Here is a 27998-nt window from a genome sequence, read left to right on the forward strand (position 1 = left end):
TCTCTCTTTTTTTTTCTTCTTGTTCTGATTGGTTGTTTTTTGCTTCCTTATGTTCCAAATCATTGATTGATTCTGGGCTTCATCTCTTCTTCTGTTGTTTCCTGTAAATTGTCCTTTATTTCAATTAGTGTATCCTTAGTTTCTAACTGGGTCTTTTTTATTCTGCTGCGGTCCTCACTAAGGTCCATGAACATCCTTATAACCAGTGTTTTGAACTCTGCATCTGATAGATTGCTTATCTTCATTTCCTTTAGCTCTTTTTCTGGAGTTTTGATCTGTTCTTTCATTTGGGCCATGTTTCTTTGTCTCCTCATTTTGGCAACCTCTCTGTGTTTGTTTCTATGTATTAGGTAGAGCTGCTTTGACTCTGTGTCTTGGTAGTGTGGACTAATGTAGTAAGTATCCTCTAGGGTGCAGTGGTACAACCTCCACTATCACCGAAGCTGGGTAGTTGAGGTGCACCCTTTGTGTGGGCTGAGTACACCCTCCTCTTGTAGTTGAGTCTTGGTTGCTGTTGGCAGATCAATGGGAGGGATTTACCCAGGACAGTTAGCTGCAAGGATTGACTGTGACCACTTATCACCAACTTCTGCCCTATGTGGAGAATTAGCTGTGCAGGGGGAGGGTGGTAGTACTCCCACATGGTCTGTAACTGTTCCACTGGGTATGCTGGCTGCTGGGATTTCCCAGGTGGTGCATGCCAAGATCAGCCCTGACCTGTGTTTTGCTGGGGGCTACCCTGCCTTAGTTATAAAGCAATCTGAGATGGCTGCTCCTTGTGCTGGGCCTGGAGATTTCCAGGTGAAGCCATGCTGTGAATCTAGGCTGCTAGTTCTGGGCATATGGCTCACTCCGGCCAGCTGCTGCTTATTTGAGAGGATTTAAGAAGTTGTAAAGCGTGAGTCAAGACCATTCATAAGGAAAAGCAGCTTGGGTGGGCCTGTAAGTTGAATGGGGGGTGGAGTCTCTGGGGATCACCGAGGCAGGTCAAATTGTGTTAGTGAGGTTGATGGAATCTTAGATATGGCATCAGTCTGCCAGCTCAATGTGGATGGATGTGATTTCTTTAATCCCATAGTTGTCAGGCTTCCATTTAACTTGATTTCTGTAGGTTCTGAGAGATGGTTGTTCTATATCTTAGTTGTAATTTTGTTGTTGTTGTGTGAAGAGGAAAGCCATGTCTGCCTATGCCACCATCTTTGTTGAAGATTTTTGTGCCTATGTTCTTTAGGGATATAGCCCATAATTTTCTTCTTTTATAATGTCTTTGTCTGGTTTTAGAATCAGGATAATGATGGTCTCATAGAATGAACTTGGGATTTTTTCCTCCTCTTGAATTTTTTGGAATAATTCGATAAGATTAGGTGCTAATTCTTCTTTGAGTGTTTGGTAAAATTCACCTGTGAACCATCAGTCCAGGGCTTTTGTGTGTTAGGAGTTTTTTGATTACTGATGTCATTTTGTTGGTAGTAATCAATCTGTTCAAAATTTTCTGTTTTTTCTCGATTTGGTCTGAGAAAATTGCATGTTTTCAGGAATTGATCCATTTCTTCCAGATTGTCCAATTTTCTGGCATATAATCATTCATAATGTTTTCTTATAATCATTTGTATTTCTGTGTTGTCTGTTGACACTCCTCCTTTTTCATTTCTGATTTTATTTATTTGGGTCCTCTCTTTTTATGAGTCTGATTAAATGTTTATCAATCTTGTTTATCTTTTCAAAGAACCAGCTCTTGGTTTCAATGACCTTTTGTATTGTTTTTTAGACCCTATTTTGTTTATTTCCAATCTGATCTTTATTTTTTCCCTTCTTTTTAACTCACTTTGGGCTTTGTTTGTTGTTGTTCTTCTAGTTCCTTTAGGTGTAAGATTAGATTCTGTTTATTTGATATTTTTCTTGTTTCTTGGTTTAGGCCTGTATTGGTATGAGTTTCCTTCTTAAGACTTCTTTTTTTGCATCCCATAGATTTTGGGTCATTGTATTTTCATTTTTATTTGTCTTCAGGTATCTTTTGGTCTTCTCCTGATCTCATTGTCAACTCATTCATTGTTTACTAACATATTATGTAGCCTCTGTGTGTTTGTGTGCTTTTCATTTTTTTCTTTTTATTGATTTCTAGTTTCATACTATTGTGATCAGAGAAGGTGCTTGATAGGATTTCAATCTTCTTAAATTTTTTGAGAATTTGTTTTTTGGTCTAACATGTGATCTGTCCTGGGAAATGTTTCATTTGAACTTGAGGAGAATGGGGTGAAATTCTCTAAAAATATAATTTAAATCCATCTGCATTAATATGTCATTTCAGGCTGATTTTCCTTGCTGATTTTCTGCCTGGAAAATCTATCCATTGATGTCAGTGAGGTGTTAAAGTCCCCTACTATGCCTGTATTATGGTTGATTTCTTCTTCTAGATTCATCAAGATTTGTTTTATATTTTTAGGTGTTCCTGTGTTGGGCGCATCAATGTTTACAAGGGTTATATACTCTTGTTAAATTGATCCATTTATCATTCTGTAATGACAATAAATTTTAAAAATTCCCTCCTTGTGAGATAATTTCACATGTTTCCTGCCCCCAGCCAAAAGATAACCTATTTGTGCTTGCTTGGTCAATTGAACATAATGTCTGGCAGAAGCTACCACATGGCTCTACATCAGAGTATGATGGAAAGAGCAAATAAAAGTCATAATTTTGTCAAAGACATTTTTTGCTATGTTTTTACTTTTGTTCCATAGACATTTAAAATGTGTCTATATAATATATACATACTTACACATATAAGGAGACATTATTTATATTATATATTTACTTTATTGAAAAATAAGTTAGGTTTATTTAAAAATGAGGTGTCTTTTTGTGTATTAGGTACTCTGGCCAAGACCAAGGACAGATAGTATAAGAGATTCATCAGGGCAAAAAAGAGCCTTACATAAGTTCTTGAGACTCATTACTCTTAAAAAATTCCAAGTTCTCTTTTGAAAATAATACATATCTTTTTCCATTGAACAAATAAGAATATTCCTCATTACTTTGCAAGCAGCTATTCCCCCTAGATAAAATGAACTCTTGAGGCTGCCATGGTACATGTGTCTGGCTGTCCTGGCTCTGCATCTGCCATTGTGTGAGTGGGATAGGGTTGTCCTTAGGAAAGGTATTCATTGGGCTTTTCATCTTCTCTTTTAAAAATTCAGTTTGTAAAATTCTTTTTACAGACTGATTTGTTTGCAATGCATACACATGTGTGAACTGCAGCTAGCCACTGCTAAACCAAGACATGTAACCCAGGAACAGCATGTGAAACCTAGAGTTCATGTACAGGAATAAGAGTAGAGACAATTCATGACTTTGCTAGAGATTCTCAACCTGAAGGAATTTTAGCTAAATACTGGCATTCTCACATGTACAAGCAGACAGAGATGTGCTGTCAAAAGTCCAATAATAGGCTCTGTGGAAAGCTTCTTAAAAAGTCTGAGCTGACTCCTCCCAGCTGGATTGAGCCAGCTTCAACATCTACTGCCCATAGGGAGTGAAAGGTGGCCTTCTCTGGAGATGTGAATACCAAAAGGCCATCTTGAGAATATGTATGTGTTAGAGACAGGGATCCTGTAGAAAGGATTAGATAGTGACCCAAGCAGGCATGCTTGGGAAATACCCTTCATTCTCCTCTGGCAACAATAGCAGGGCCTGCTGGCCTAGTTTGGATATAGTCTGGGTCTAGCTAGGAAGTACCATAGAGGTCCTGCCTTGCTGGGAGGGCTCAATCACGCCCATGCCGGCTGGATCCCTTGCATGGAGTCAGGGGCTGCAAGCCTGGCTATGTTTTGTATGAAAGGTATCTCAGTTCAATAGGTAGTAATCTTCTAAATTGGGGTCGAAGCGCCTGCACTGTAATACTAGAATGAAGTTAACTTACAAAGCATTCACTTACACATAAAAAGAAAAAGGGTGATTAAAATTAGACTTGTCACTCTTCAGTTCAGTTGTTTGATCTGGGGTCTTTGTAAAGGGGATGGGTAGACCAAGGTATGGCCTGCTCCCTTCACCTGCCTAGCACAAGGCAGAGTCTTGGTAAGGCACTTACCATTGTGGGAATCCACTGTCATAGGCTCACAGCTCCCATTTTGACATGAAGGTATAGAACATGTCCTAGCCAGAAGACAACAGTGCATGTAATGAGCTCAGAAGGGGAGATTTAAGTTATGAAGAGTTGCAAGAAGAATTTTCTTAGGGTTAATCTGAAGGACCTTCTCTGTAAGACTGGGCGGCTAACTATAAGGACATCAACAGCATTACCATCAACAAGAGAAAGAGCTCATTTTTTTTGTTGCAGGATCCATGGACACCTATAGCATGCCAGAAGGAAAAGCGCATGTGGCCTCTACGGGAGAAGCCCCCACCTATGTGAATACCCAGCACTTCCCTCTGCAGACTGGTTCGACTGCAGGGAGCAGTGCAGAGAGCAGCCCCAGGAAGGACCTCTTTGACATGAGTGGGTTTCCATTTGCCTTTAGTTTCCTTTTCTTTTGAGGTTGCTTTCTACACTGCTTTGTATTGGAAATCGGTGCAATTACTGAATTTTCTGTTAGCTGGGTTTTGATTAACAGGGATGACTAGCTGAAATCTTCTGGACTGTGATTAGACTTTTTAAGGCTTTGAACTTGGCCAACTTCTGCTTTGGGATTACATTCCTCTCTGTTGTCCAGAGACAAAGCAATTTCCCCCTCTTTTTGGCATTGACTTACCTCCTGAAGATCTGCACATGTATTGAGGCAAACAATATACATAAATAAATGTACTCATTTATTTATTTATTTACTTAAATATATTAATTGCTGTTGTGTACTAAATGCTGTCTCAGTTGTTAAGGATGCCAAGGCGAAATGGTATGGCCACTGTCCTCACAGAGCTCTTAGTCTATTGAGCAAGATTAACATAGAACCAAGAAATGGCAGCAGACCCCTTTCATATGCACACACATGCTTGCCTTCCCTCTCATTTTTCTTTTACTGCTTCTCTTTCTCTACCACTACAAATCTCTTCCCCTATTCCACTGAACACCTAATGTGTCAAATACCGTTCTACTCACTGGAGATATACAGGAAAACAAAATAGGCAAAGTCCCTATTCTTGTGGAGCTGAAATAACAACTATGTATTACCAAGTAGAAACAAGTGGTGGTTCTCTGAGCCTCTGCTTGTTTTAATGATGTCTTACAATTGCAGTTTAGTAGTTGTATTTGTGGTCAAACAATTTTACTGTTTAATTTATTCAATTTATCAGCAATTCTTGGCCCCAGAGCATGGGGAGAGTTAGATTGGCCTGGAATTTGAGATGGGAAAGTTGAGAACTGGAGCCAACATTATCTCTTCCATCAATTTCTACTCCCCAAATTAGAGGAGACAAAAAGGCAAAAGAGCCCTAGGAGACTAGTATATATTGAAAAGTGTGAAAAAACAAAGGCAGCACCCTGGGTTGTTTATTTTGAACTACTAGAGCTAAATAAGGATGGTGATAATGGTGGTGATGGTAATGATAAATAGTGATAATGATAATGGGATATGATGATGATGGTGGGAATGATGATGATGCTGCAGAAGGAATATAATAAAAATTGTCAACTACTCCAGGTAATCAGGAAAAAGATAGGTAAAAGAATGAAATGAAATTGTAATCAATAATTTTAACTTCTTTTTCATTCCAACTATATAAATGATTTAACAAGTATCAAAATGACCTGATTTTGATTTCATTTATTCAACTTACTTCTGCCCATCCTCTACTAACAATAGGTCTTATTTTACAGTACTTGTTGAATATTTATAGAGTAGGAACTATGTCCCAGGAATAATGTAGGGCTTTGGGGATGTAATTGTGCCCAAGAGAATGCTGTTTTTGTTCTTGTGGTGCTTGCATTGTACTGGGTTGGCAGTGTGGCTCCAAATAATCATTATAATACCACATATTTGTATAGCACTCCACACATTTTTTTTAGAGTGCTTTTCTGCAATTACTTATTTGAAAATCAAACACTGAGATTTAATTAGATGTGCCTGTTGACTTATTTGCCTCTGACATTTGTTGATGTTGGAGCAGATGTCCTCCCATTGACCATGCCCTGTAGGGAAGTCGTGTTCTGAAGGGCCTGAAGTCAGCTCAGCCTCAGCCATGCACACAAGAACTTTTTCCACCAGAAAACAGTGAAGGTCTAAGGGAGGTAGGGCTCTTTGTCTGGGGCAAGTCACACATGGGACAACAAATAAACATTGGTTTTATTTTCTTTTAAAAAAATCACCCAATACAAAGATTTAGAAGTAAGCATTTGATGGGTTGTGTTTAGCTTTTGCACAAAATCAAAATCCTGCAATTTGTCTTTTCCTTTGTGTATTTCCTTTGGTTTGGCAGGTTTTTATTCAGAAGAGAATGTATTTGTTAAAGAGGCTAGCCAACGTTCCAAAGAAAGTGGATATTGTGTAATATGCATGGATCCCTGGGGTGTGCAAAACTGAAGTCATTATAACCAATTAGACAAAGAGTGTGCTTGAATCCTTGGCACCCAGCTGCCTTGGGAAAGCAGACTTATCAGAAGGAGTCATGCCAGGATTTGTGCTGTGCTTTCAAACACTTATGATGAATCTCGTTATATTGTCAGCCTGTCATTTGTCTCTAGTTCCTTCTTCTGGTAGAGTTGCCTTTGCATTCCCATCCCTCACATTGTACTGTTTACCATTTTGTTCTTCCTGGGTCCACCTGTTGCTGGCAAATGCTGATGGCAGAACCTTTTGAAGATGCTCTAAAGAACCAGTCCACAGGACCTGTGCTGAGCAAGGCTGCCTCTGTGGAGTGCATCAGCCCTATCTCACCCAGAGCCCCGGATGCTGTGATGCTGGAAGAGCTGAAGGCTGAGCCTTGGTACCAAGGCGAGATGAGCAGAAAGGAGGCAGAGGGGCTTCTGAAGCGAGACGGAGACTTCCTGGTCAGGAAGAGTACCACCAACCCTGGCTCTTTCGTTCTCACTGGCATGCATGATGGCCAGGCCAAGCATCTTCTGCTTGTGGACCCAGAAGGCACGGTGAGCATGGTGACTGCTTTCCCTCCTCTTCCTTTAGGTGCCTGTGATGTCCTGATGGTCAATCCTTCAGGACTCTGAGCCCAGGCACAAGGGACTAATGCTTTCAGGCCAGAGCTGGGCTACTGGAGCTCACAGTCAGGGCCCTTGCAATTTATAAAACTTGGAACATCACTAGGGCCCAGGCTATGAGCCTTAGTTCTTCTTTTCTTAAATTTGTTTTATTGTTGTTCAGTTACAGTTGTCCCTCTTTTTCCTCCATTACTCTCCCCTGCCCCACCCTCCCACATTCAGTCCCCCCTGCTCTGCCCATTGTCCTTGCCCATGGATCCTTTATACATGTTCCTTAACTTGAGTTCTTCTTTAACATAAATACAGAAACTGAGAAAGTTTTCCTCTCAAATACATTCATAGTGGACAAGGGTGTACAAGGCTCCTTGAGCTTTTAATATTTCTCTAAAATATTTTAAAAAGCTGAATCCCAGGCTTTTCTTTGCAGGTTGTAAATGGGATGAAGCAGTAGGTAAATCCCTGTTCATTAGTGTTGTGCCTTCCCACCAACAGATGTGATGCCTCATGACAGTAAGCTCAACAGTATAGCTGTGTCTCAATGACTCTGTGGCTTTAACTAAATATCCCATTGTCTAGTCAACAAATATATCTGACTTCACCTTGACACAATCTAAGATTACTAAGTTTAATACATGAAATTACTTACCCTAACCATTAGGTAAATTCTAGGATTGTTGTTTAAAATCTTTTATCCAATGAAAACAAAGAAGCAGGTAGAGCTATCTAAATAGTGATTAAGAACATTGCATTTTTTGGTTGATAGGTAGAGATGAAGACTTAGCCTTTAGCTTCATGTGGTGAACACAATTTAGCTATGTGTTTCTGGGGAGGGGCGGTGTTACCCGAGATGATTCATTATCTTGGGTGTCTAGACTAAGTTGTCTGCATACCTCAGCTCTCTAGACATCATCTCCACACCTCGTCTTCTCCTACCACCTGACAACCACTTCTGTGAATGTAATATATAGCCTTCCAATTTACCTTTTTTTCATTGTGTGGATTTTTAAAAAAATATATGCACAGTGGGGAAAAATGTATATTTTGTGTTTGTTCATTGAAAAAATTTGCCACATGATATTGTTCCACAAGTCCAATTTCATATCTTTCTTTTTCCCCTGGGCACATGTTCCTGAGGTCTGTCAGTGGTGACTTCTGTAAAATGAAGGGTACCTTGGGTGGGCTGCCTGGGCTTGCTGTACATGGTCCAAATATCACTCCCTGAACTCCCTGTGAAGGCCTGAGACACTGGAGGCACTACCAACCTTTGTGTCTTTTATCCTGTACCCAGGACGGTATCGCTGGGAATTCTAGGAATGGAGAGTTTGTGGTTACTGGGTATACATACATTTAATTTCACTATGGGTTGCATTTGCTTCCAGAAGGGCTGGACTACCTACAAGCATATCAGCAAGGCATGAAGGGTCTCACATCCTCCTCTTCCTTGATGTCACCCCTCTGGTGTTGCTTACCTGGTAGGACCGGGGATTGAAGTGGTATCTCATTGTGTGCCATTCAGTTCTTGGAATACACTTCATCTATAGGTTTTTTCTGTACATTTTCTATTCCTATTTTTTCTCCACATTTCTCTTTTAGTCTTCTTATTGGGCTTTTTTTTTTTTTGTTAAGTTTCTCAGTCATAGAATTTCCATATGTACTCTTTCACTATTCCACCTTTTGGATAATTTTGTCTGAAACACTCTTCATCAAATAGAAGTATTTCTTTGGAATATAGCCAAATCCATCAATTTTCCCCATTACAGTTTATGTTTTGAACTTTAAAGGATTTTCCCATCTGCAAATCACAGATATACTATATTCTTCTATATTTTCTCCTATGAGCTTTATAGTTTTATCTTTCACATTTGCAACTGTGGTTACTTTTGAAGATAATTTAAGATAGAGACCCAACATTTAAAAAAATCTCCACGTAGGGATCCAATTTTTTGTCACTATTTGTCAAATAATTCATCTTTTTCTGTGGTACTGTTGCTCCTCCTATTAAGTTCCCTATGTCATGGGTCAGTTTTTGCACTGTCAATTCTGTTCTATTAATCTCACAGTTTATTATTCCTTGTACAAATACCATACTGAGTTATTCATTACGGTTTTGAAATTATCTTAATTTCTGGTAATATATTCTTCTTGATTCTCCTTTTTGTAAGTTGTCTTACCTATTTTCAGACTTTGATTCTTTTTTGTTCTGATTTTAGATTTACTTTATCAAGTAAGTGAAAGAGAGAGAGAGACAGAACAGCTTCGGATTTTGATAGGATTTGTATTGCATACATAGATTAATTTGGGAAGGGGTTGCAAGGTGGCAACAGTGTAGGAGGATCTTTCTCTTACCTCCTCCCAGAACAAAACTGGAAATAAAACCAAATAGATGAATGGTCACCCAGAGTTACCAACTGAAGACTACCTGAAGAAGAGACTTTTAACCAAGGAGGGGCAGAAACCACCTCAAGACATTCAGGAAGGGCTGGGTTGTGAAAGGGAACAGCCCTGCTCCCACAGGTGGCAGGCCGAGGATACAAAGGGATAGTGTAGCTTGGAGAGCTTCCACCTGAAAGGCCTGAAGCTTGAACCCCAGACTAAACTCCTCAGCACAGAGCACCAGAGCCTGGGTCATCCACCTGTGTAACGTCCAGTGGTGATAAGTGGCGGGGTTTCTGTCTGTTGGGGAAAGACAGAACTCTCTGGGAACAAAGCCATAACTTTTTTAAAGGGGCCAAAGGACAAGTTTTTCATTGGCAGCCACTCACCCTGGGATCCTGTGACAGGAGGGTGGTATGGACTGGAGTTGCCTGAGAGTCTGGGGTAGGAGGCATTTGCGAAAGATGTGGGGGAGCAGCTGCCAGGATCCCTGTCGGGCGGGGGGGGTCATCCCTGATATTGCAGTAACCATTTTTCTTGAGAAGAGCAAGCCCCTCCTAGGGGAATAAGCCTGGGGAAAAACAATTACCCTACCCTCTGGTATACTGCTTCCCCTACCCTGCATCTTTTTTTATCACCCTGCATCTTACTCCCTGCTGAGGAGTCAGCAACACAGGCAGACTCAGGAAGTGTCAGGGACTGGATCTGGGGCTTGACCATTCCTTACACTTTCCTGAGAAATGTTCTGGCTTTCCTTTCATAGGAGAGCTGATAGAAATACCCAATAGAAACACACTCCTGATTTCTGGCAAACCCAAACTCTAGGCTCCAGAAGCCCCACAGGCCCCACCTGTCTGCCTACTAGGGACTCCACCCTGCTGAATTCAGAGAAATAATCCAGGGCAGACTGAGATATGGGACTCTGGAGCAGCGGGACACACCCACCATCTTCCTTGAAGTCTAAACAGAACTTCGCCCCATCATGGAAGATTCAGGGGTTCCATCCTCCCAATTTTGCTTGATGCCCTTTCAGAAACAGCTGTTTCAGTGACTAAATCTGACATCCAGTCAGTCAACAGGCAGAGGCAAGTATAGGCAGATCCTGGGGTGCCTTGGGATGTTTGCTGACCCACCTCTGGGTCTTGTGCCTTGAAGCATAGCTTGGCCCCTTTCATATGCAGCCAAGTCCAGTGGAGGCAGCCACAAGCTGTGTGTCACTTGCAGATTTGACTAGGCTGCCAAGGGCCATACATGGACAGCATCTGATATTGGTTTACACTAGCTTTAGACAACATTGGAGAATACCCAAAGGGAGATCCCAGCAGACAGGCACTAAACTCCACTGAGATGAATTCCGTTTGGTTCTTTTTCATTATTTTTATCATTATATTTTCTTTTTCATAGCTTTTTAATGTTTTCTTCTCTTTAAAATTTTCTGTCTACTTTTCCTTTCACATCTCATATTTTCTCTTTCTTCTTCATACTCTATTTTTTTTCTTATTTTTCGTTCTTTTCCTTTCTTTGTTCTTTTTTTTTGGGTTTTCTCTTTCTATTGCTTATTTTTATTGTTTCTTTTCCTTCTTTCCTCTTCTAATCTTGTTTTCTCTCCCTTTGTCTGCTATGCTTTGTTTTTTTTTCTCTTTTTAGCATTTTATTTTTTATTGTATTTTTTCCATTACCACTTAGTCCTCTTATACCCCACAACCCCTTGATGCCATCAGACTGTTGATTGTGTCTGTGAGTCTTTTTTTCATTTTGCTTGATCCCTCCTCACTGTAACCTCCAGCCCCTTAGCTGTCATCCTGCTTGCTGTCTGTGAGTCTGACTATATTTTGCTTGTTAGTTCACATTGTTCATTAGATTCCACATATGAATGAAATCACATAGAATTTCTCTGATTGGCTTATATAATTTAGCATAATGTTCTCCAGATCCATCCATACTGTTGCAAAGGATAACATTGTCTTCTTTTTTATGGCAGAGTAGTATTCCATTGTGTAAGTGTCCCATAGTTGTTTTATCCACTCAACTACTGATGGACACTTGGGCTGCTTCCTTATATTGGCAATTGTATACAATGCTGCCATGAATATAGAGGTGCTTATGTTCTTCTGAATTAGTGTTTTGGGTTCCTTCGGATATTTTCCCCGAAGTGGGATCACTGGGTAAAAAGGCAGATTCATTTTTAATTTGCTGAGGAAACTTTCTACTACTTTCCACAGTGGCTGCACCGATCTGCATTCTCATCAACATTGTAAAAGGGTTCCGCTTTCTCAACATCCTTGCCAGCACTTGTTGTTTGTTCATTTATTGATGATAGCCATTCTGACAGGTGTGAGATGATATCTCATTGTGGTTTTTATTTGCATCTTTCTGATGATTAAGATGTTGAGCAACTTTTCGTATGTCTATTAGACATCTGTATGCCCTCTTTGGAGAATGTCTATTTGGGTCCTTTGCCCACTTTGTAATTGGGTTGTATGTATTTTTGGTGTTGAGTTTTGCAAGTTCTTTATGAATTGTGGATATTAAAACTTTATCAGATATATCAATGAATATGTTCTCCCATTTTGTGGGATATCTTTTTATTTTGTTGATACTTATCTTTGCTGTGCAAAAACTTTTTAGTTGAATCTAGTCCAATTTGTTTATTTTTTTCATTTGTTTCCCTTGCTAGGGGAGATATAACAGATTAAATATTGCTATGAGCATGTCAGAGATTTTGTTGCCTATGTTTTCTTCTAGGATCTTGATGGTTTTATATCTAAGAGTTAAATCCTTAATCCATCTTGAATTTATTCTTGTATGTGGTATAAGAAGGTGATCTAGTTTCTTTTTTGTGCACATATCTGTCCAATTTTTCCAACACCATTTCTTTTTTTTCTTTTCTTTTTTTTTTAAATACATTTGTCTCTGCCTCCCTCCCACCACTTTCCCTTGCCCCCTCCCTCCTTCCCTCCCTCAGCTCTTCCCCTTTGGTTTGGTCCGAGTCCTTGCTATATGTTCCTTGACTTTCCCCTTCCCTTGCCTTTCCCTGCCCCCCCCCTTCCCTCTTGTCTCTGTTGATTTCTTTTCCTTTCAGTGTTGCTGGTCATATTTTCCTTGCATCTTTGTATTGTTGGTTAGGTTCCACTTATAGGTGAGATCATATGGTATTTGTCTTTCGCCCCCTGGCTTATTTCGCTTAGCATGATGCTGTCCAGTTCCATCCATGCTGTTGCGAAGTTTAGTAGTTCTTTTTTTCTTTCTGCTGCATAGTATTCCATTGTGTATATGTACCATAATTTTTTGATCCAATCATCTACTGATGGGCATTTAGGTTGCTTCCAATTTCTTGAATAAACTATCTTTAGCCCATTGTATGTGCTTGCTTCCTTTAATGTCTATAAAGTTGTGGGTTTATTTCTGGGCTCTCTATTCTGTTCCATTGATCTATATGTGTGTTTTTATGCCAGTACAATGTTATTTTGATTACTAATGGCCTTGTAGTTTAGTTTGATATTAGGTAGCATGATTCTTCCAACTATGTTCTTTCTTAGGATTGCCGTTGCTATATGGGGCCTTTTGCAGTTCATTCATACATTTTTGAAATATGGAATGCAGTTCCATATACATTTTTGAAATACTTGTTCTAGTTCTGTGAAATACATCATTGGGATCTTGATAAGAATTGCATTGTATTTATAGATTCCTTTGGGTGTTATGGGTATTTTAATGATATTAAACCTTTCTATCCATGAACAATGGTATGTGCTTATATATATATTTGTACCTTCTTAAATTCTTTCTCCAGTGTCTTATACTTTTCTGAGTATAGGTCTTTTACATCCTTGGTTAGGTTTATTCCCAGGCATTTTATTCTTTTTGAAGCAATTGTGAATGGGATTGTTTTCTTAATTTTGTTTTCTGTTAGTTCATTACTGGCAGATAAAAATGCAACTCGTTTCTAGCATTAATTTTGTATCCTGCTACTCTGCTGAATTCATTTACCAGTTCCACTAGTTTCTTGTTGGAATCTTTGGAGTTCTCTATGTATAGTACCATGTCATCTGGGTATAAAGATGGTTTTATTTCCTCCTTTCCAATTTGGATGCCTTTTATTACTTCTTCTTGTCTGATTGCTGTGGCTAGGGCTTCCAGTACAATGTTGCTCAAGAGAGGTAAAAGTGGACATACTATCTTGTGCCTAATCTTAAGGGTAATGCTTGTAGTTTTTGTCTGTTGAGTATGATGCTGGTAGTGAGTTTGTCATATGTGGCCTTTTTAATGTTTAAGTATATTCCCTCTAATCCCACTTTGCTGAGAGTTTTTATCATAAATTGATGCTAGATTTTATAAATGTGTTTTCAGCATGTATTGATATGATCACATAGTCTTTATCCTTTACTTTGTTTATGAGGTGAATCACATTTATTGATTTGCCAATGTTGTACCAACCTTGCATTTTGGACTAAATCCCACTTCATAATGTATCCTCTTTTTGATACATTGTTGTATTCAGTTTGCTAATATTTTGTTGAGGATTTTAGCATCTATGTTCATCAGGGACTGTGGCCTATCATTTTTTTTTTGGTAGTGTCTTTATCTTGTTTTGGAATTAGAATAATACTGGCCTTGGAAAATGAACTTGGGAGACTTCCTTCCTCTTGAATTCTATGAAATTGTTTGAGAAGGATAGGTATTAGTTCTTGGAATGCTCGGTATATTCACCTGTGAAGCCATTCTCTCCAGGGCTTTTGTTTGTTGGGAGTTTTTGGATTACTGCTTCAATTTCACTAGGTATAATCTATCTATTCTGATTCTCTGATTTAGTTTTGGAAAATTGTGAGTTTCTAGGAATTTACCCATTTCTTCCAGATTGTGTAGTTTGTTGGCATGTAGTTGTTCATAATATTTTCTTACAATCTTTTGAATTTCTTTGTCCATTGTTATTTCTTCTTTTCATTTCTAATTTTATTTATTTGAGTCCTCTCTCTTTTTTTTCTTGATGTGTCTGATTAAAGGTTTGTCAATCTTGTTTATCTTTTCCAAGCACCAGTTCTTGGATTCATTGATCATTTGTATCATTTTTTGTAGACTCTATTTTGTTTGTTTCCCCTCTGATCTTTATCATTTCCTTTCTTTTATTCACTTTTGGCTTAGTTTGTTGTTCTTTTTAATAAATTTTTAAAAAAATTTTATTTTTTGTTCAAATACATTTCTCTCCACCTTCCTTCCACCACTTTCCTCTGCCCTCCTCCCTCGCTTCCCTCAGACCTTCCACACTTTGGCTTTGTCCAATGGTCCTTTATACATGTTCCTTGACATGACCCCGCCCTTCCCTTTCCCCGCACCCTACCTGCCTCCCTCCCTCTTGACTCTGTTGGTTTCTTTTTTCTTTCAGTATTGCTGGTTATATTTTCCTTGCTTGTTTGGTTAGTTAGGTTCCACTTACAGGTGAGATCATATGTTATTTGTCTTTTGTCACCTGGCTTATTTCACTTAGCATAATGCTCTACAGTTCCATCCATGCTGTCATGAAGGGTAGTATCTCTTTTTTTTCTTTCTGCTGCATAGTATTCCTTTGTGTAAACATACCATAGTTTTTTGATCCACTCATTTACTGATGGGCATTTAGATTGCTTCCAACACTTGGCTATTGTAAATTGTGCTGCTATGAACATTGGGGAGTATAGGTTCTTTTGAATTGGTATTTTGGGACACAGGGTATAATCCCAGCAGTGGAATCATTGGGTGAAAAGACAGTTCCATTTTTAGCTTTTTGAGGAAATTCCAGTGTTTTCCAAATGGCTGCACCAGTCAGCATTCCCACCGAGAAAAGTGCACTAAGGATCCCTTTTCTCAACAATCTCGCCAACACTTGTTGTTTGTTGATCTGTTTATGATGGCCATTCTGACCGGTGTGTAGTGGTATCTCATTGTGGTTTAAATTTGCATTTCTCTGACGGCTAGTGATGCTGAGCACACTTTCTTATGTATCTGGGCCCTGTGAATGTCCTCCATGGAGAAAATCTGTTCAGGTCCTTTGCACATTTTTTTTATTAGGATTGTTTGTCTTCCTGGAGTGGAGTCATGTGAGTTCTTTAAATAGTTTGGAGATCAAACCCTTGTCCAAGGTTTCATTAACAAATATATTTGCCCATACAGTTGGCTCCTTTTTCATTTTGCTGATGTTTTCTTTAGCCGTGCAGAAGCTTCTTATTTTCACGAAGTTCCACTTGTTTATTCTTTCCTTTATACCCCTTCCTTTAGGGGACATATCGGTGAAAATATTGCTGCGTGGGATATCAGAGTTTCCTGCCTATGTTCTCCTCCAGGACTTTTATGGTGCCGTGACTTATATTTAAGTCTTTTATCCATCTTGAGTTTATTTTTGTGTATGGTGTCAGTTGGTGATCAAATTTCAATTTTTTCCATGTAGCTGACCAGCTCTCCCAACACCATTTGTTGAAGAGGCTATTTTCACCCCAATTTCTGCTTCTGCCCCTTCTGTCAAATATTAGTTGACCATAGAGACATGGGTTTATTTCTGGGCTTTCTATTCTGTTCCAGTGATCTGTGTGTCTGTTCTTGTGCCAGTGCCAGACTGTTTTTATTACAGTGGCCTTGTAATATAGTTTTATGTCCAGTATTGTGATCCCTCCAGCTTTGTTTTTTTTTCCTCAAAATTGCTGTGGCTATTCGGGGTCGTTTATGGTTCCATATAAATTTTTGAAGTGTCTGTGAAATAAATCATTGATATTTTAATCGGGGTTGCATTGAATCTATAAATTGGTTTGGGTAGTATGGACATGTTGATGATGTTAATTCTTCCTATCCATGAACATGGTATATGCTTCCATTTATTTGCGTCTTCTTAATTTCTTTCTTCAGTGTTGTATAGTTTTCTGCATACAGGTCTTTTACCTCCTTGGTTAAATTTATTCCCAGGTACTTTATTTTTCTTGTTGCTGTAGCAAATATGATTTTTTCTCTGGTTTCTGCTTCTGCTATTTTGTTGTTGGTGTACAAAAATGCCCTCGATTTCTGAATCTTGACTTTGTATCCTGCTGTTTTGCCAAATTCACGTATTAGGTCGAGTAGTTTTTTGGTGGAGTCTACAGGGTTTTCTATGTGCACTATCATGTCATCTGCAATAATGAGAGTTTTACTTCCTCTTTTCCAACTTGGATGCCTTTGGTTTCTTTTTCTTGTCTGACTGCTGTGGCTAGGACTTCCAATACTATGTTCAATAGAAGTGGTGAAAGCAGGCATCCTTGTCTTGTTCCCAATCTTAGTGGGAAAGCTTTTAGTTTTTGCCCATTGAGTATGATGTTGGCTGTATGATTTTCATATATGGCCTTTATTATGTTGAGGTATGCCCCCTTTATTCCCGTTTTGCTGAGTGTTTTGATCATAAATGGGTGCTGTACCTTGTCAAATGCTTTTTCTGCATCTATCGAGATGATCATGTGGAGTTTGTCTTTCCTTTTGTTTACGGGATGTATTACATTTATTGCTTTGCGTATATTGAACCATCCTTGCATCCCTGGGATGAATTCCACTTGATCAAGGTGGATGATCTATTTAATGTATTGCTGGATGCGGTTTGCCAATATTTTGTTGAGGATTTCAGCGTCTATGTTCATCAGCAATATTGACCTGTAGTTTTCTTTCTTTGTAGGGTCTTTATCTGGTTTTGGGATTATGATGATGCTGGCCTCATAAAAAGAGTCTGGGAGTCTTTCATGGTCTCTTCATCGTCATCTTCATCGTCATCTTCAGGACAGAGGTTAGCTCTTCCTGAAATGTTTTGTAAAATTCTCCTGTGAAACCATCCAGTCCAGGGCTTTTGTGTGCCGGGAGTTTTTTGATTACTGCTTCAATTTCACCAGCTGTTTTTGGTCTGTTCAGGCTTTCTGCTTCTCATTCAGTGTTGGAAGATTATACTTTTCTAGAAATTTGTCCATTTCATCGAGGTTTTCAAGTTTCTTGACATATAATTTTTCATAGTAATTTCTTACAATCCTTTGTATTTCTGTGGTATCAGTTGCTATTTCTCCTCTTTCATTTCTGATATTATTTCTTTGGGTCCTCTCCATTTTCTCCTTGATGAGTCTGCTTAAAGGCTTGTTGATTTTGCTTATCTTTTCAAAGAACCAACTCCTGGATTGGTTGATCCTTTGAATGGTTCTTTTAGTCTCTGTGTCATTCAGCTCTGCTCTGATCTTGACTATTTCCTTTCTTCTACTTGCTCTGGACTTAGTTTGTTGTCGTTTCTCCATTTGTTGAAGTGGTAGGGTTAGGTCGTTTATTTGAAATGTTGCTCTCTTTTTTAGGTAGGCCTGTGTTGCCATGAGCTTCCCTCTCAGGACTGCCTTTGCTGTTTCCCAACATCTATGTATCAAAGCAAAAGCAGTCTTGAGAAGGAAGTTCATAGAATTATAGACTTATCTCAAGAAATAAGTAAAATATCAAATAAACAATCTAACCTTACACTTAAAAGAACTAAAAAAAACGACAAGAATGCCCACAGTGATTAGAGAGAAGGAAATAAGGTCAGAATGGAAATAAATGACTCAAAGACTAAAAACAATTCAAAAGATCAGTAAATCCGGGAGCTGGTTATTTGAAAAGATAAAGAAATATGAGCAACTTTTAACCAAGCTTATCAAGAAACAAGAGAGAGCACCCAAATAAACAAAATCAGAAGTGAAAGAAGAGAAGTATCCATTGATAGTATAGAAATACAAAGGATTTTATGAAATTTTATGAACAACTATATGCCAACAAATTGGACAACATGGGTGAAATGGATAAATTTATAGAAATATACAGTCTTCTGAAACTGAATCAGGGAGAAGCAGTCAGCCTGACTAGACCAGTAATAACTAATGAAGTTGAAGTAGTAATGAAAAATTCCCAGCAAATGAAGTCCTCAAGCAGACTGGTTCACAAGTGAGTTTTATCCTTCAACCAAAAAGGAACTAAGTCCTATTCTTCAAAACTGTTCCAAAAAAAATTCTAGAGAAGGGAAGACTTGTAAACCTGTTTTACGAGGCCAGTATTATTTTAATTCCAAAGCCAGATAAAGACACAACAAAGAAAGAAAATCATAGGCCAATATCTTTGATGAACCCAGATGCTGAAATCCTTAACAAAATACTAGCAAACTGGATCCAAGTAATACAATAAAAAAAATTATACTCCACGATCAAGTGGGATTTATTCTGGGGATGCGAGATTGACACAATATTGGTAAATCAATAAATGTGATACATCTCATAAACAGAATGAAAGATAAAAATCACATGATCATGTCAATAGAAGCAGAAAAAGCATTTGATAAGATCCAGCACTCATTTATGATAAAATCTCTCAGCAACGTGGGAACAGTGGGATCATACCTCAACATAATAAAGGCCATATGTGAAAAATGTACAGCCAATATCACACTCAATGGGCAAATACTAAGGTATTTTTGTTAAGATCAGGAACAAGATAGGGATGTCCATTTTCACCAGTCTTATTCAACATAGTATTGGCAGTCCTAGTCACAGTACTCAGACAAGAAGAAGAAATAAAAGTCATCCAAATTGGAAAGGAAAAAGGAAAACTTTCATTGTTCACAGACAACATGAAATTGTACATAGAGAACCCTACAGACTCCACCAAAAAACTACTAGATCCAATAAATGAATTCTGCAAAGTAGCAGGATCAATTTTCAGAATTTGATGGCATATTGTACACCAATAATAAACTGTCAGAAAGAAAAACTAAGGAAAAAATCTCACTTACTCTTGCAACAATAATAAAAATAAGGTACCTAGGAATAAATTTAACTAAGTAGGTAAAAATCTGTATTTGGAAAACTATAGGACACTTAAGAAAGAAATTGAGGAAGATACAAATAAATGGAAACATATACCATGCTCACAGATTGGAAGAATTAGCATCATTAAAATGTCCACATTACCCAAAACAATGTATAGATTCAATGCAATTCCTATTAAAATACCAATGTATATTTCACATATCTAGAACAAAAATTCCAAAAATTCATAGAGAGCCGAAAAGGACCCCAAATAGCCTCAGCAATCTTGAGAAAGAAGAACAAAGTTGGAAGTGTCACAATACTTGATATCAAACTATAATATAAGGCCACTGTAATCTAAACAGCCTGTCACTGGCATAAGAATAGATACATGGATCATTGGAATAGAACAGAGAGTCCAGAAATAAACCCACACCTTTGTGGTCAATATTTGAGAAAGGATGCAACAGCATGCAATATGGTAAAGGCAGTCTCTTCGATAGATGGTGTTGGGCAAACTGGACTGGTATATGCAAAAAAAGAAAAAACAAAAGAAACTGGACCACCAACTTACTACATACACAATAATAAACTCATAATGGATGAAAGACTTAAATGTAAGTTGTGATACCATAAAAATCCCAGAGGAAAACATAGATGGTAAGTGTTCTCATATCTCATGTAACATTATTTTTGCTGATATATTTCCTATGGAAAGGAAAATAAAGGAAACAATAAACACATGAGACTACATCAAACTAAAACAAACTTCTGCACAGCTAAAGAAATATATTTGCTATGATATATCTGATAAGGGTTTAATTTCCAAAATACATTTAAAAACCCATATGACTCAACATCAGGAAGACAAACAATCTAATTGAAAAATGAGCAAAGAACCTGAATAGACACTTTTCTAAGGAGGACATACAGAGGACCCACAGAGATATGAAAAAATACTCAACATCACTAATCATCAGAGAGATGCAAATTAAAACTACAATGAGATATCACTTCACACCTACCAAAATGGCTATCATCAATAAATCACCAAACAAGTGTTGGTGAGGATGTTGAGAAAAGGGAACCTTAGTGCACTGTTGGTGGGAATGCAGATTAGTTCAGCCACTGTGGAAAACAGTATGGAATTTCCTCAGAAAATTAAAATGGAACTGCCTTTGACCTAGCAATTCTACTTCTTGTAATATATCTTAAGAATCCTGAAACATTGGTTCAAAAGAATATATGCACCCCAATGTTCATAGCAGTGTTATTTACAATAGTCAGGTGCTGGGTACAGCCTTAGTGCCCATCAGTAGATGAGTGGATAAAAAAGCTGTGGTGTATTTACACAATGGAATACTACTCAGCCATAAAAGAAAGGAAATCTTACTTTTTGTGATAGCATGGATGGACCTGGAGACCATTATGCTAAGTGAAATAAGCCACTCAGTGAAAGACAAATAGCATGTAATCTCACTTATATGTGGGGTCTAATGAGCGAAAGAAACTAATGAACAAAATAGAATCAGAGGCATAGAAATACAGAACGGACTGACAGCTGTAAGAGAGGAGAGGGGAGGTGGGGACTGGTTGAAAGAATGCGAAGGAATTAGTCAAAAAACATATATGGATGCACCATGCACATGGACAAGGTGTGGGGATTGCCTGAGGAGGTGGCAGAACCTGGATGGAGGTGGGCAAAGGTGGAAAAGTTTGGACACTGTAATAATTAATATAAACTATAACATATAACTTAAAATTTAAAAAAAAGTTTAATTTCGGGAGAGCTGATATTTTTCAATATTAAGTCATTACGTCCATGAACATAAGTCTCCACTTATTTTGTTTTTAAAATGTTCTTTGTTAGTATTTTAAAATTCTCTTCAGAAAGCTCTTTTGTATCCTGTGTTAGGTTATTTCCTAGAGTGTCCAGTTTTAGTTCATGTTGTAAACAGTATGTTATTTTTAGTTACTATTTAGTTATTATTGCTGCAGGGAGAGGAATGTGGTTGCAGGGGTTTTACTGTAACAGGTGTCATGTCATTCCAAATACTGAAAGTTTTGTTCCCTGCCTTCCAATACCTTTTCTGAAATGTTCACCTGTTTGCTCTCCAGAGCACCTTTGAGCATTGGCCAGGAGAGGGCGCCCTTTTCTTCTTCCCAGACTGAAAGGGACGGTTTGAGGTTTTGTTCATTATGGATGATGGAAACTTTGGGTAGACTGCCCTTGCCAGCCCTTCCCCTCCCCTCCCCTCTCCTCCCCTCCTCTTCCCTTCCTTCGTTCATTCACTCTGCGATATATACCAAATGACTACTAAATCCAGGCATTGTTTTTGTCACTTGGGATATATTTGTGAACCAATTAAAAGAACACTCTCTGCTCTTGTGGAATTGATGCATATTGATTACCTAATTACTTTTATCATATGTAGGTACTGAACTTTATCTTCATCTGCATCTTTTGAGATAGCACTGTTATTTTTTTCTTAAGTCTATTAATATGGGGTATTACACAGGCAGATGTTTCTGATGTTATATCCTGGCATGAACACAATTCAGTCTTGACAAAGAAATTGCAATGTTGGATTTGGACACGTAATGTTTCTTTAGGATTTCTTCAGTTGCTGTTCCCAAGTGAAATTTGACTTCATTGTCTTTGCTTATGTCATTTGTGTGTGCTCATCTGGTTTGGGTGTCAGCTCTATATTCATCTCCTACAATGAACTAGATTTACTACAAATAAGAGAACCTTTCCCTCATTTTTTATCTCAAATAGAATCCCCTGGATATTTCCTATTTCTTTACCCTCATTTATTGTTACCCTAAAGCACTTATCACACACAAGCACCTGTTTATTTGTGAATTTGTTTATTATTTACCACAAGTCCCCAGTCCTGACTGTAATCTCCATGAGGGTAGCAGTCTTGCTCCCTGTGGTATCTCCCAATATCTAGAATAGAGCCTGGAACATAGTAGTTATTCAACAAGAATTAGACAAGTGAATGCATTGATTAACTTCAGGCTTTTGTAGGAATCAAGAACCCAATAAGGTGATGTGGAATCCTAGGGGTCACATGTTGTTGGCAGATATAGAATCACAAATAAGCTTTTCCTGAACAGAATAAGTCCATAACTCTTTCCATTTGCATAGGCTGTCTGTTAATTCAGTTGTTTTTATCCAAAGAAAACAGGAGAGGAAATACCAAAGCAATTCAATGAGAATATAAATATTTCAGTTGAAAATTTTAGGTATTTTTTAAAAATGAAAAGTTAAAATTTAGCTAAATTATACCATTTTATAGACCAAAGGTTATTAATTTTTTGTTCACTCAGTCCTTACAGGCAAAAGTATGATATAAAAAGGTATCTACTACTACTAAACAGTATCACAAAGCAGTATCAAGATAATGTAAAAGATAAAAAGTAAATGAATTGTGATGATGTATTTAAAGCAAGTGTCCAAGACAGCCAAACCCCACACTGTTCCATCTATATAACTTTAATTTTGGAGGAGAAATTTGTAAGTTATGTCTACTAATAATTGTTCTTTTGGGGGGCTTTATGCTGGATCTGATGATCTAGTTTAATTGATCCTCTGGTGGACAGTTTTAGCTGAAAAATAAAATGGAAATGAAAGACTTAGTTAAAAATGTAATGTTGCTTCCTTGCTGTGAGGACACCAAAATAGACGATGAACACATTCTCTTCAATATTTATTCATCTGATTTTCATGGTAATTGGTTGGTCTCTGACTATAAAGGGGTAAACTTGGCACAGTGGATTACTCGGAGAAGTAAGGATGCAAAACAGCTCTGTGTCTAAATTTATTCCAGAGTCGAACCTATGTGCCTTCCCACCATGCACTGATTGTTCAGGGTGGGCGTATCTGGGGCTGCTGAGTTGTGGGTGACAAGGGTGATTGTGGCAGGCTTCTGAGCTGTGAGGCACTGAAGCTACTGTCCCTGAGGTAGCAGCTGGAAAGGGGCCAAGGGCTGGGTGTGTAGGAACAGTCTCAGAGATGGAGTCTGGAGCGCTTTATTTTTTCTTTTCAATAGCTTCAGAATCATTTAGTCAGTCCTCTTGTGGCTTAAATTACTCCCTGAGTCACTGATCATTGATTTATAACTTTGGCCTTGAAGGGCCAGCAAAGTGAGGTGGGCATGGGCTTCCATGTGAATAAGTTGCTGCAATGCCAGTGAGTGGATGTTGCTTGGGCTTCAGAAATGTGGCTCAGGCACACTTGAAAGCATACACTGGGCTGTGCATTCGAGACATCACAGAAACACAGCAACCATCCTGCACTCATAATTACCAGGTTTTATTTTATTCTGCAAGTAATTAAGAAAACAAAAAGTCACTTGATCCCTCCATTTAAACAAACACATTGTTATTTTGAAATTTCCTTTGTATCATTCAGTCTGGACTCTGAAAGTGGGAACTCTCCTGGTTTAACCTAGCAGAGCTTCAGTTCCCACTCACCCCAAGATCATGTGTGTCAGGCCCCTCTGGTCCTTGGCTGACTCAGGTGCCAGGCAGTGTCTATCCCTGGGTCTGCCTTGTCAACACCGGGGCTCTAAGGAGAGGAGAGTGAGGTGGAGAAAGCATGCTGGCTGGCTCTCAATGGCTGGCAAGAGAGGCTCACATCATGAATAGGGGCCTGTGTATGCCTGATGGGTAAGGCTGTTTCAGCAACATGCTTTTTAACTCTTTATCAATGTAACGCCCCCAAAATATGAACAAATAAACTATTGCAAAAAGGCTTTTAATGAAAAACAATAGCTTCTCCTTCACTCCTCACCACATTCTCAATTCTGAGAAAAGCGGGGCCAACAGTTTCTCTTCCAAGTTCTTTCCAAAGAGCTTGAACCGTTAATCACTGATTTCACATCCTTTTTTGGTGTTCCTTCTGAAAAATAAAGATTTGGCTCATTTTTTCTACTTCTCTCAACTTTTGACAAATTTTTAAGTTTTGTCCCTTTAAATACATCAAACCTCTCTTTGTTGTTCCAACAGTGTCAGAACCCTGCTTGACTTTTGCCTCTGCCCTTTGGGGCAGGTGGTCCCCCAGTCCTCTAGCTTCTCTCCGTTCTTCCTCCATTCTCTTTTGTCAGAAACACCTTCTTTTTTGAAATGCATAAAAAATAGAGACAAAAATCTAATGAACTCCCATGTTCCTGTAGGCTGCAAAAATTACCGGTACAGTTTCCAGTAATTTTTCACTTGCATCCTACCCCATCAATATTTTGGTGGTATAGCAGTTCAAAATATAGTTCATTTTTGAAAGTTCAGTTCAAAGAACTTTTTTCTTTGGAATCATTGGAGAGTAACTTGCTCAAATGCCCATCACCCCTGAGTACTTGAGTGAATTTCCTGCCAACAGAGACATTCTTCTGCATGACCACAAGACAACCATCAGAATCACCACCTCCTCATCTTCCAGAGCTTTCCTATGTTTCACCAATTGCCACGAGAATGTTCTTTATTGCAAAAGATTCCAGGTCAAAATCACATTGTGCATTTAGTTTTTATGTCTCTTTAGTGTTCAACCTGGAACACTTTTCTGCCTAGATCTGTCTGATGTTTGCCTATTATTGGGTTCCGGTCCTGCACCGAGGCTGCTCTGCCACAGAAATACTACTGTGTGTGTCCCCACATCCTGCTGACCAGGAGTGTTCACTGGACCACTTGCTTAAGTGGTATGAAGCAGCCTTTTCCACTGCAGACTTTCTCCTTTCCCTAGTGATTAATAAATATATGGTGGGGAAGGTACTTTGAAAGTATATAAATTCCCTTTTCCCAATCCAACTTTCAATCTATTCACTTTTTCATTTTTATCAGTGATTTGTGGTTTCCTGCTTTATTCAATGGGTTATAATCAGTTACTATATTTATTTTAGGTGTCTTCAAGATGATTCTGTGTCCTTTTGACTTTCATTATTCTTTCAGCACTTTCTTCCTTCTGATACAAAACAACATGACAGGCTTATGACCTCTGGCCGGTTCATACAATCAGCCTCTTCTTCAAAGGTGCCCTAGCCAGGGTCTCTTCATAAAGAGACCAAGATCTGGGCAGACACATGTGTGCTCATTGCCAGTGGGATGTTGCTCTACCAGATACAAGTAGTACACACACAAATATAAGAGCACACATGCATGCACACATGTGCATGCACTTATTTCCACACCTATTTCTATATCTATCTGTCTATATTAGACACTGTGAGTTCATGACTATTCTTACAGTTCCACTCTGATATCACAGGGTTCATTTTATGGTTTTCTTTTCCACATATATATATATTTCCCTTGTCCAACAATGAAAAACTCTGATTTTCCTTGATATTTTTACCTATTTGATAACGCCTGATACGTAATGCATCGCCCATCATGGCTGCCCTCCTCCCCCTTCATGGAAACCTTCCTCACATAGCCTGGGATCCAGCCATTCCCCATGTGCACCTCCTTTCCCTGTTCTTGTGTGACAGCCATGCTGCTCTACTCTCTCACATTTGTGCTCTCCCTTCCTCATCTCTGACACCCTCCTGGCTGCTCAGCCTTTTCCCTGCAGGCATTCTCCTCCCTCTGCCCGGACTCCAGGATCCTACTTGAGCTGCTCCGCCCCACACTGCACAGACACCAATCTTTCTTGGCTTTTGTACTGATTGTTCATTGAGGAAGGGAGAGGACGAGCTGTTCAACGTACAGCAGGCCCCCGAATAACATCATTTCCTTCACACTTGTTCCCTTTTAATGTTGATGAGACATGACAGGGACTTAACATTTGTTTATATCAATTAGCTTGTGGTCAAATTGCTTTTTTTACACATTGTTTTGATTGAAGTTGCAGAACCTTCCACAGCATTGAGAACTTACTGTAACACCTCTCAGGCCTCCTGTCAATTCTTTAGCACGCATCTTCACCAACAAGGATATTGAGAAAACAACACATCATCATTGTTATATCCAACAAAGCTGAAAACAATTACTTAGCATATTGAGATTTTTCTAATTACCTCAAAGATTTTTTTTTATAGTACATTTGTTGGGATCAGAATTCAAACATGGCCCACATGGTGCCATTTGTTATGTCTCTTAAGACTTATCCTTTTTAGGTTTCCCTCCAGTCTCCCATGTCACTAATTTCTGTAGAATATCCCATATTATGATTTGGGCTGTTGTTTTCTTGTGGCATTGTTTAACTTGTTCCCTGCCCTCTATATTTTCTATAAACTGGTAGACATAGAGATGTTCAAAACAGCTTTATTGGGATGTAATTTACATACACACCCATTGAAGTGTACAATTCAGTGGGTTTTTGTATATTCACAGATATGTGGATCCAGCACCGCAGTCACCTTGGGAACATTTTGTCATGTAGAAAATAAATGTTATCATGTTTAGCTATCACCTCCTTATCCTCTCATCCTGCACTCCTTAGGAATTGCTCATCTATTTTCTGTTTCTGTAGGCTTTTCCTTTCTGGACTTTCCTATAAACAGAAGTAGATACTATATGGACTTTTTGTCTAATTTGTTCACTTAGCAATAGGTTTTCAAGGTTTATCCATTTTATAGCTTGTAATCCATCCATGTTTTAGCTTGTATCAGTACTTCATTCCTTTTTATAACTGAATACTATTCCATTTATGAACAGATCACCTTTTATTTATGATCAGTCTGTTGATGGATATTTGGCTACTATAAACAGTGCTGCTGTAAGCATCATGTAAAGTTTCTGTGTGGACACATGCTTTCATTTCTCTTGGACATTTACCTAGGAGTAGAATTGTTGAATCATATGGTAACTGTAATTTAACATTTCAGGAACTGTCAGATAGTTTTCAAAGCAGCTGCACCGCTTAATATTTCAGCCAGCAGTAGATGAGGTCTCCAATTTCTCTACATCTTCACCATCCTTGTTATTCCCTGATATTTTGATTCTAGCCATCCTTGTGGGTAAAAGTGGTGTACCATCATGATTTTGATTTGCACTCCCTGATGATTAATGATGTCAAGCATATTTTCATGTTTATTGGCCACTTATGTAACTTCTATGGAGAAATGTCTATTCAGATCCTTTCCCCTAGCTTTTCTTTCCTTTTCTTTTTTCTTCTTTTCTTTCAATTTGTTTTTATTGTGGTAAAATACATCTATCAAAATTTACCATCTTAACCAGTTTTAAGTGTACAGTTCAGTGATGTTAAGTATGTTCATATAGTTTGTCACCATCTATCTCTAGGGTCCTTTTCATCTTGCAAAACTGAAATTCTGTCCTCATCAAACAACAACTACCACTCTCCTATCCCCATGTCCAGGCATTGACATTTTACTTTGTCCCTGCAAATTAGACTAGTCTAAGTACCTCATAAAAGTGGAATCATACAGTATTTGTCCCTCTGTGACTAGCTTATTTCATTTAGCATAATGTTCTCAAGTTTCATCCATGTTGTAGCAGGTGTCAGAGTTGATTTCCTTTTTAAGGCTGAATAATATTCCATTATATATATACCACATTTTATTTATTTACTCATCAGGTGATGGATACACATTGCTTCCATTTTTGGTATTGTAAAAAAATGCTGCTATAAACATGAATATACAAATAACTCTTTGAGAGCTGCTTTCAATTTTTCAGCTATAAATTTAAAAGTGGAATAGCTGGACCATAATTTATTTTTAATATTTTTT

General features: G+C 38.4%; 1 protein-coding gene across 1 annotated transcript in view; it reads left to right on the top strand.

Annotated features, from left to right (window-relative positions):
- The window catches only part of SHC3 (SHC adaptor protein 3), a 198417-nt gene that overhangs the window by 145246 nt on the left and 25173 nt on the right, over positions 1 to 27998 (top strand). The window contains exons 10-11 of the mRNA XM_054588065.1: positions 4334 to 4492; positions 6777 to 7072. Of these exons, the coding sequence (XP_054444040.1) occupies positions 4334 to 4492; positions 6777 to 7072 (455 nt within the window). The remainder of the gene's footprint in view (positions 1 to 4333; positions 4493 to 6776; positions 7073 to 27998) is intronic.

This window comes from Pteronotus mesoamericanus, unplaced genomic scaffold, assembly GCF_021234165.1.
Source record: "Pteronotus mesoamericanus isolate MK-2021 breed Mesoamerican mustached bat unplaced genomic scaffold, CSHL_Meso_final scaffold_125, whole genome shotgun sequence".
Classification (NCBI taxonomy): Eukaryota; Metazoa; Chordata; class Mammalia; order Chiroptera; family Mormoopidae; genus Pteronotus; species Pteronotus mesoamericanus.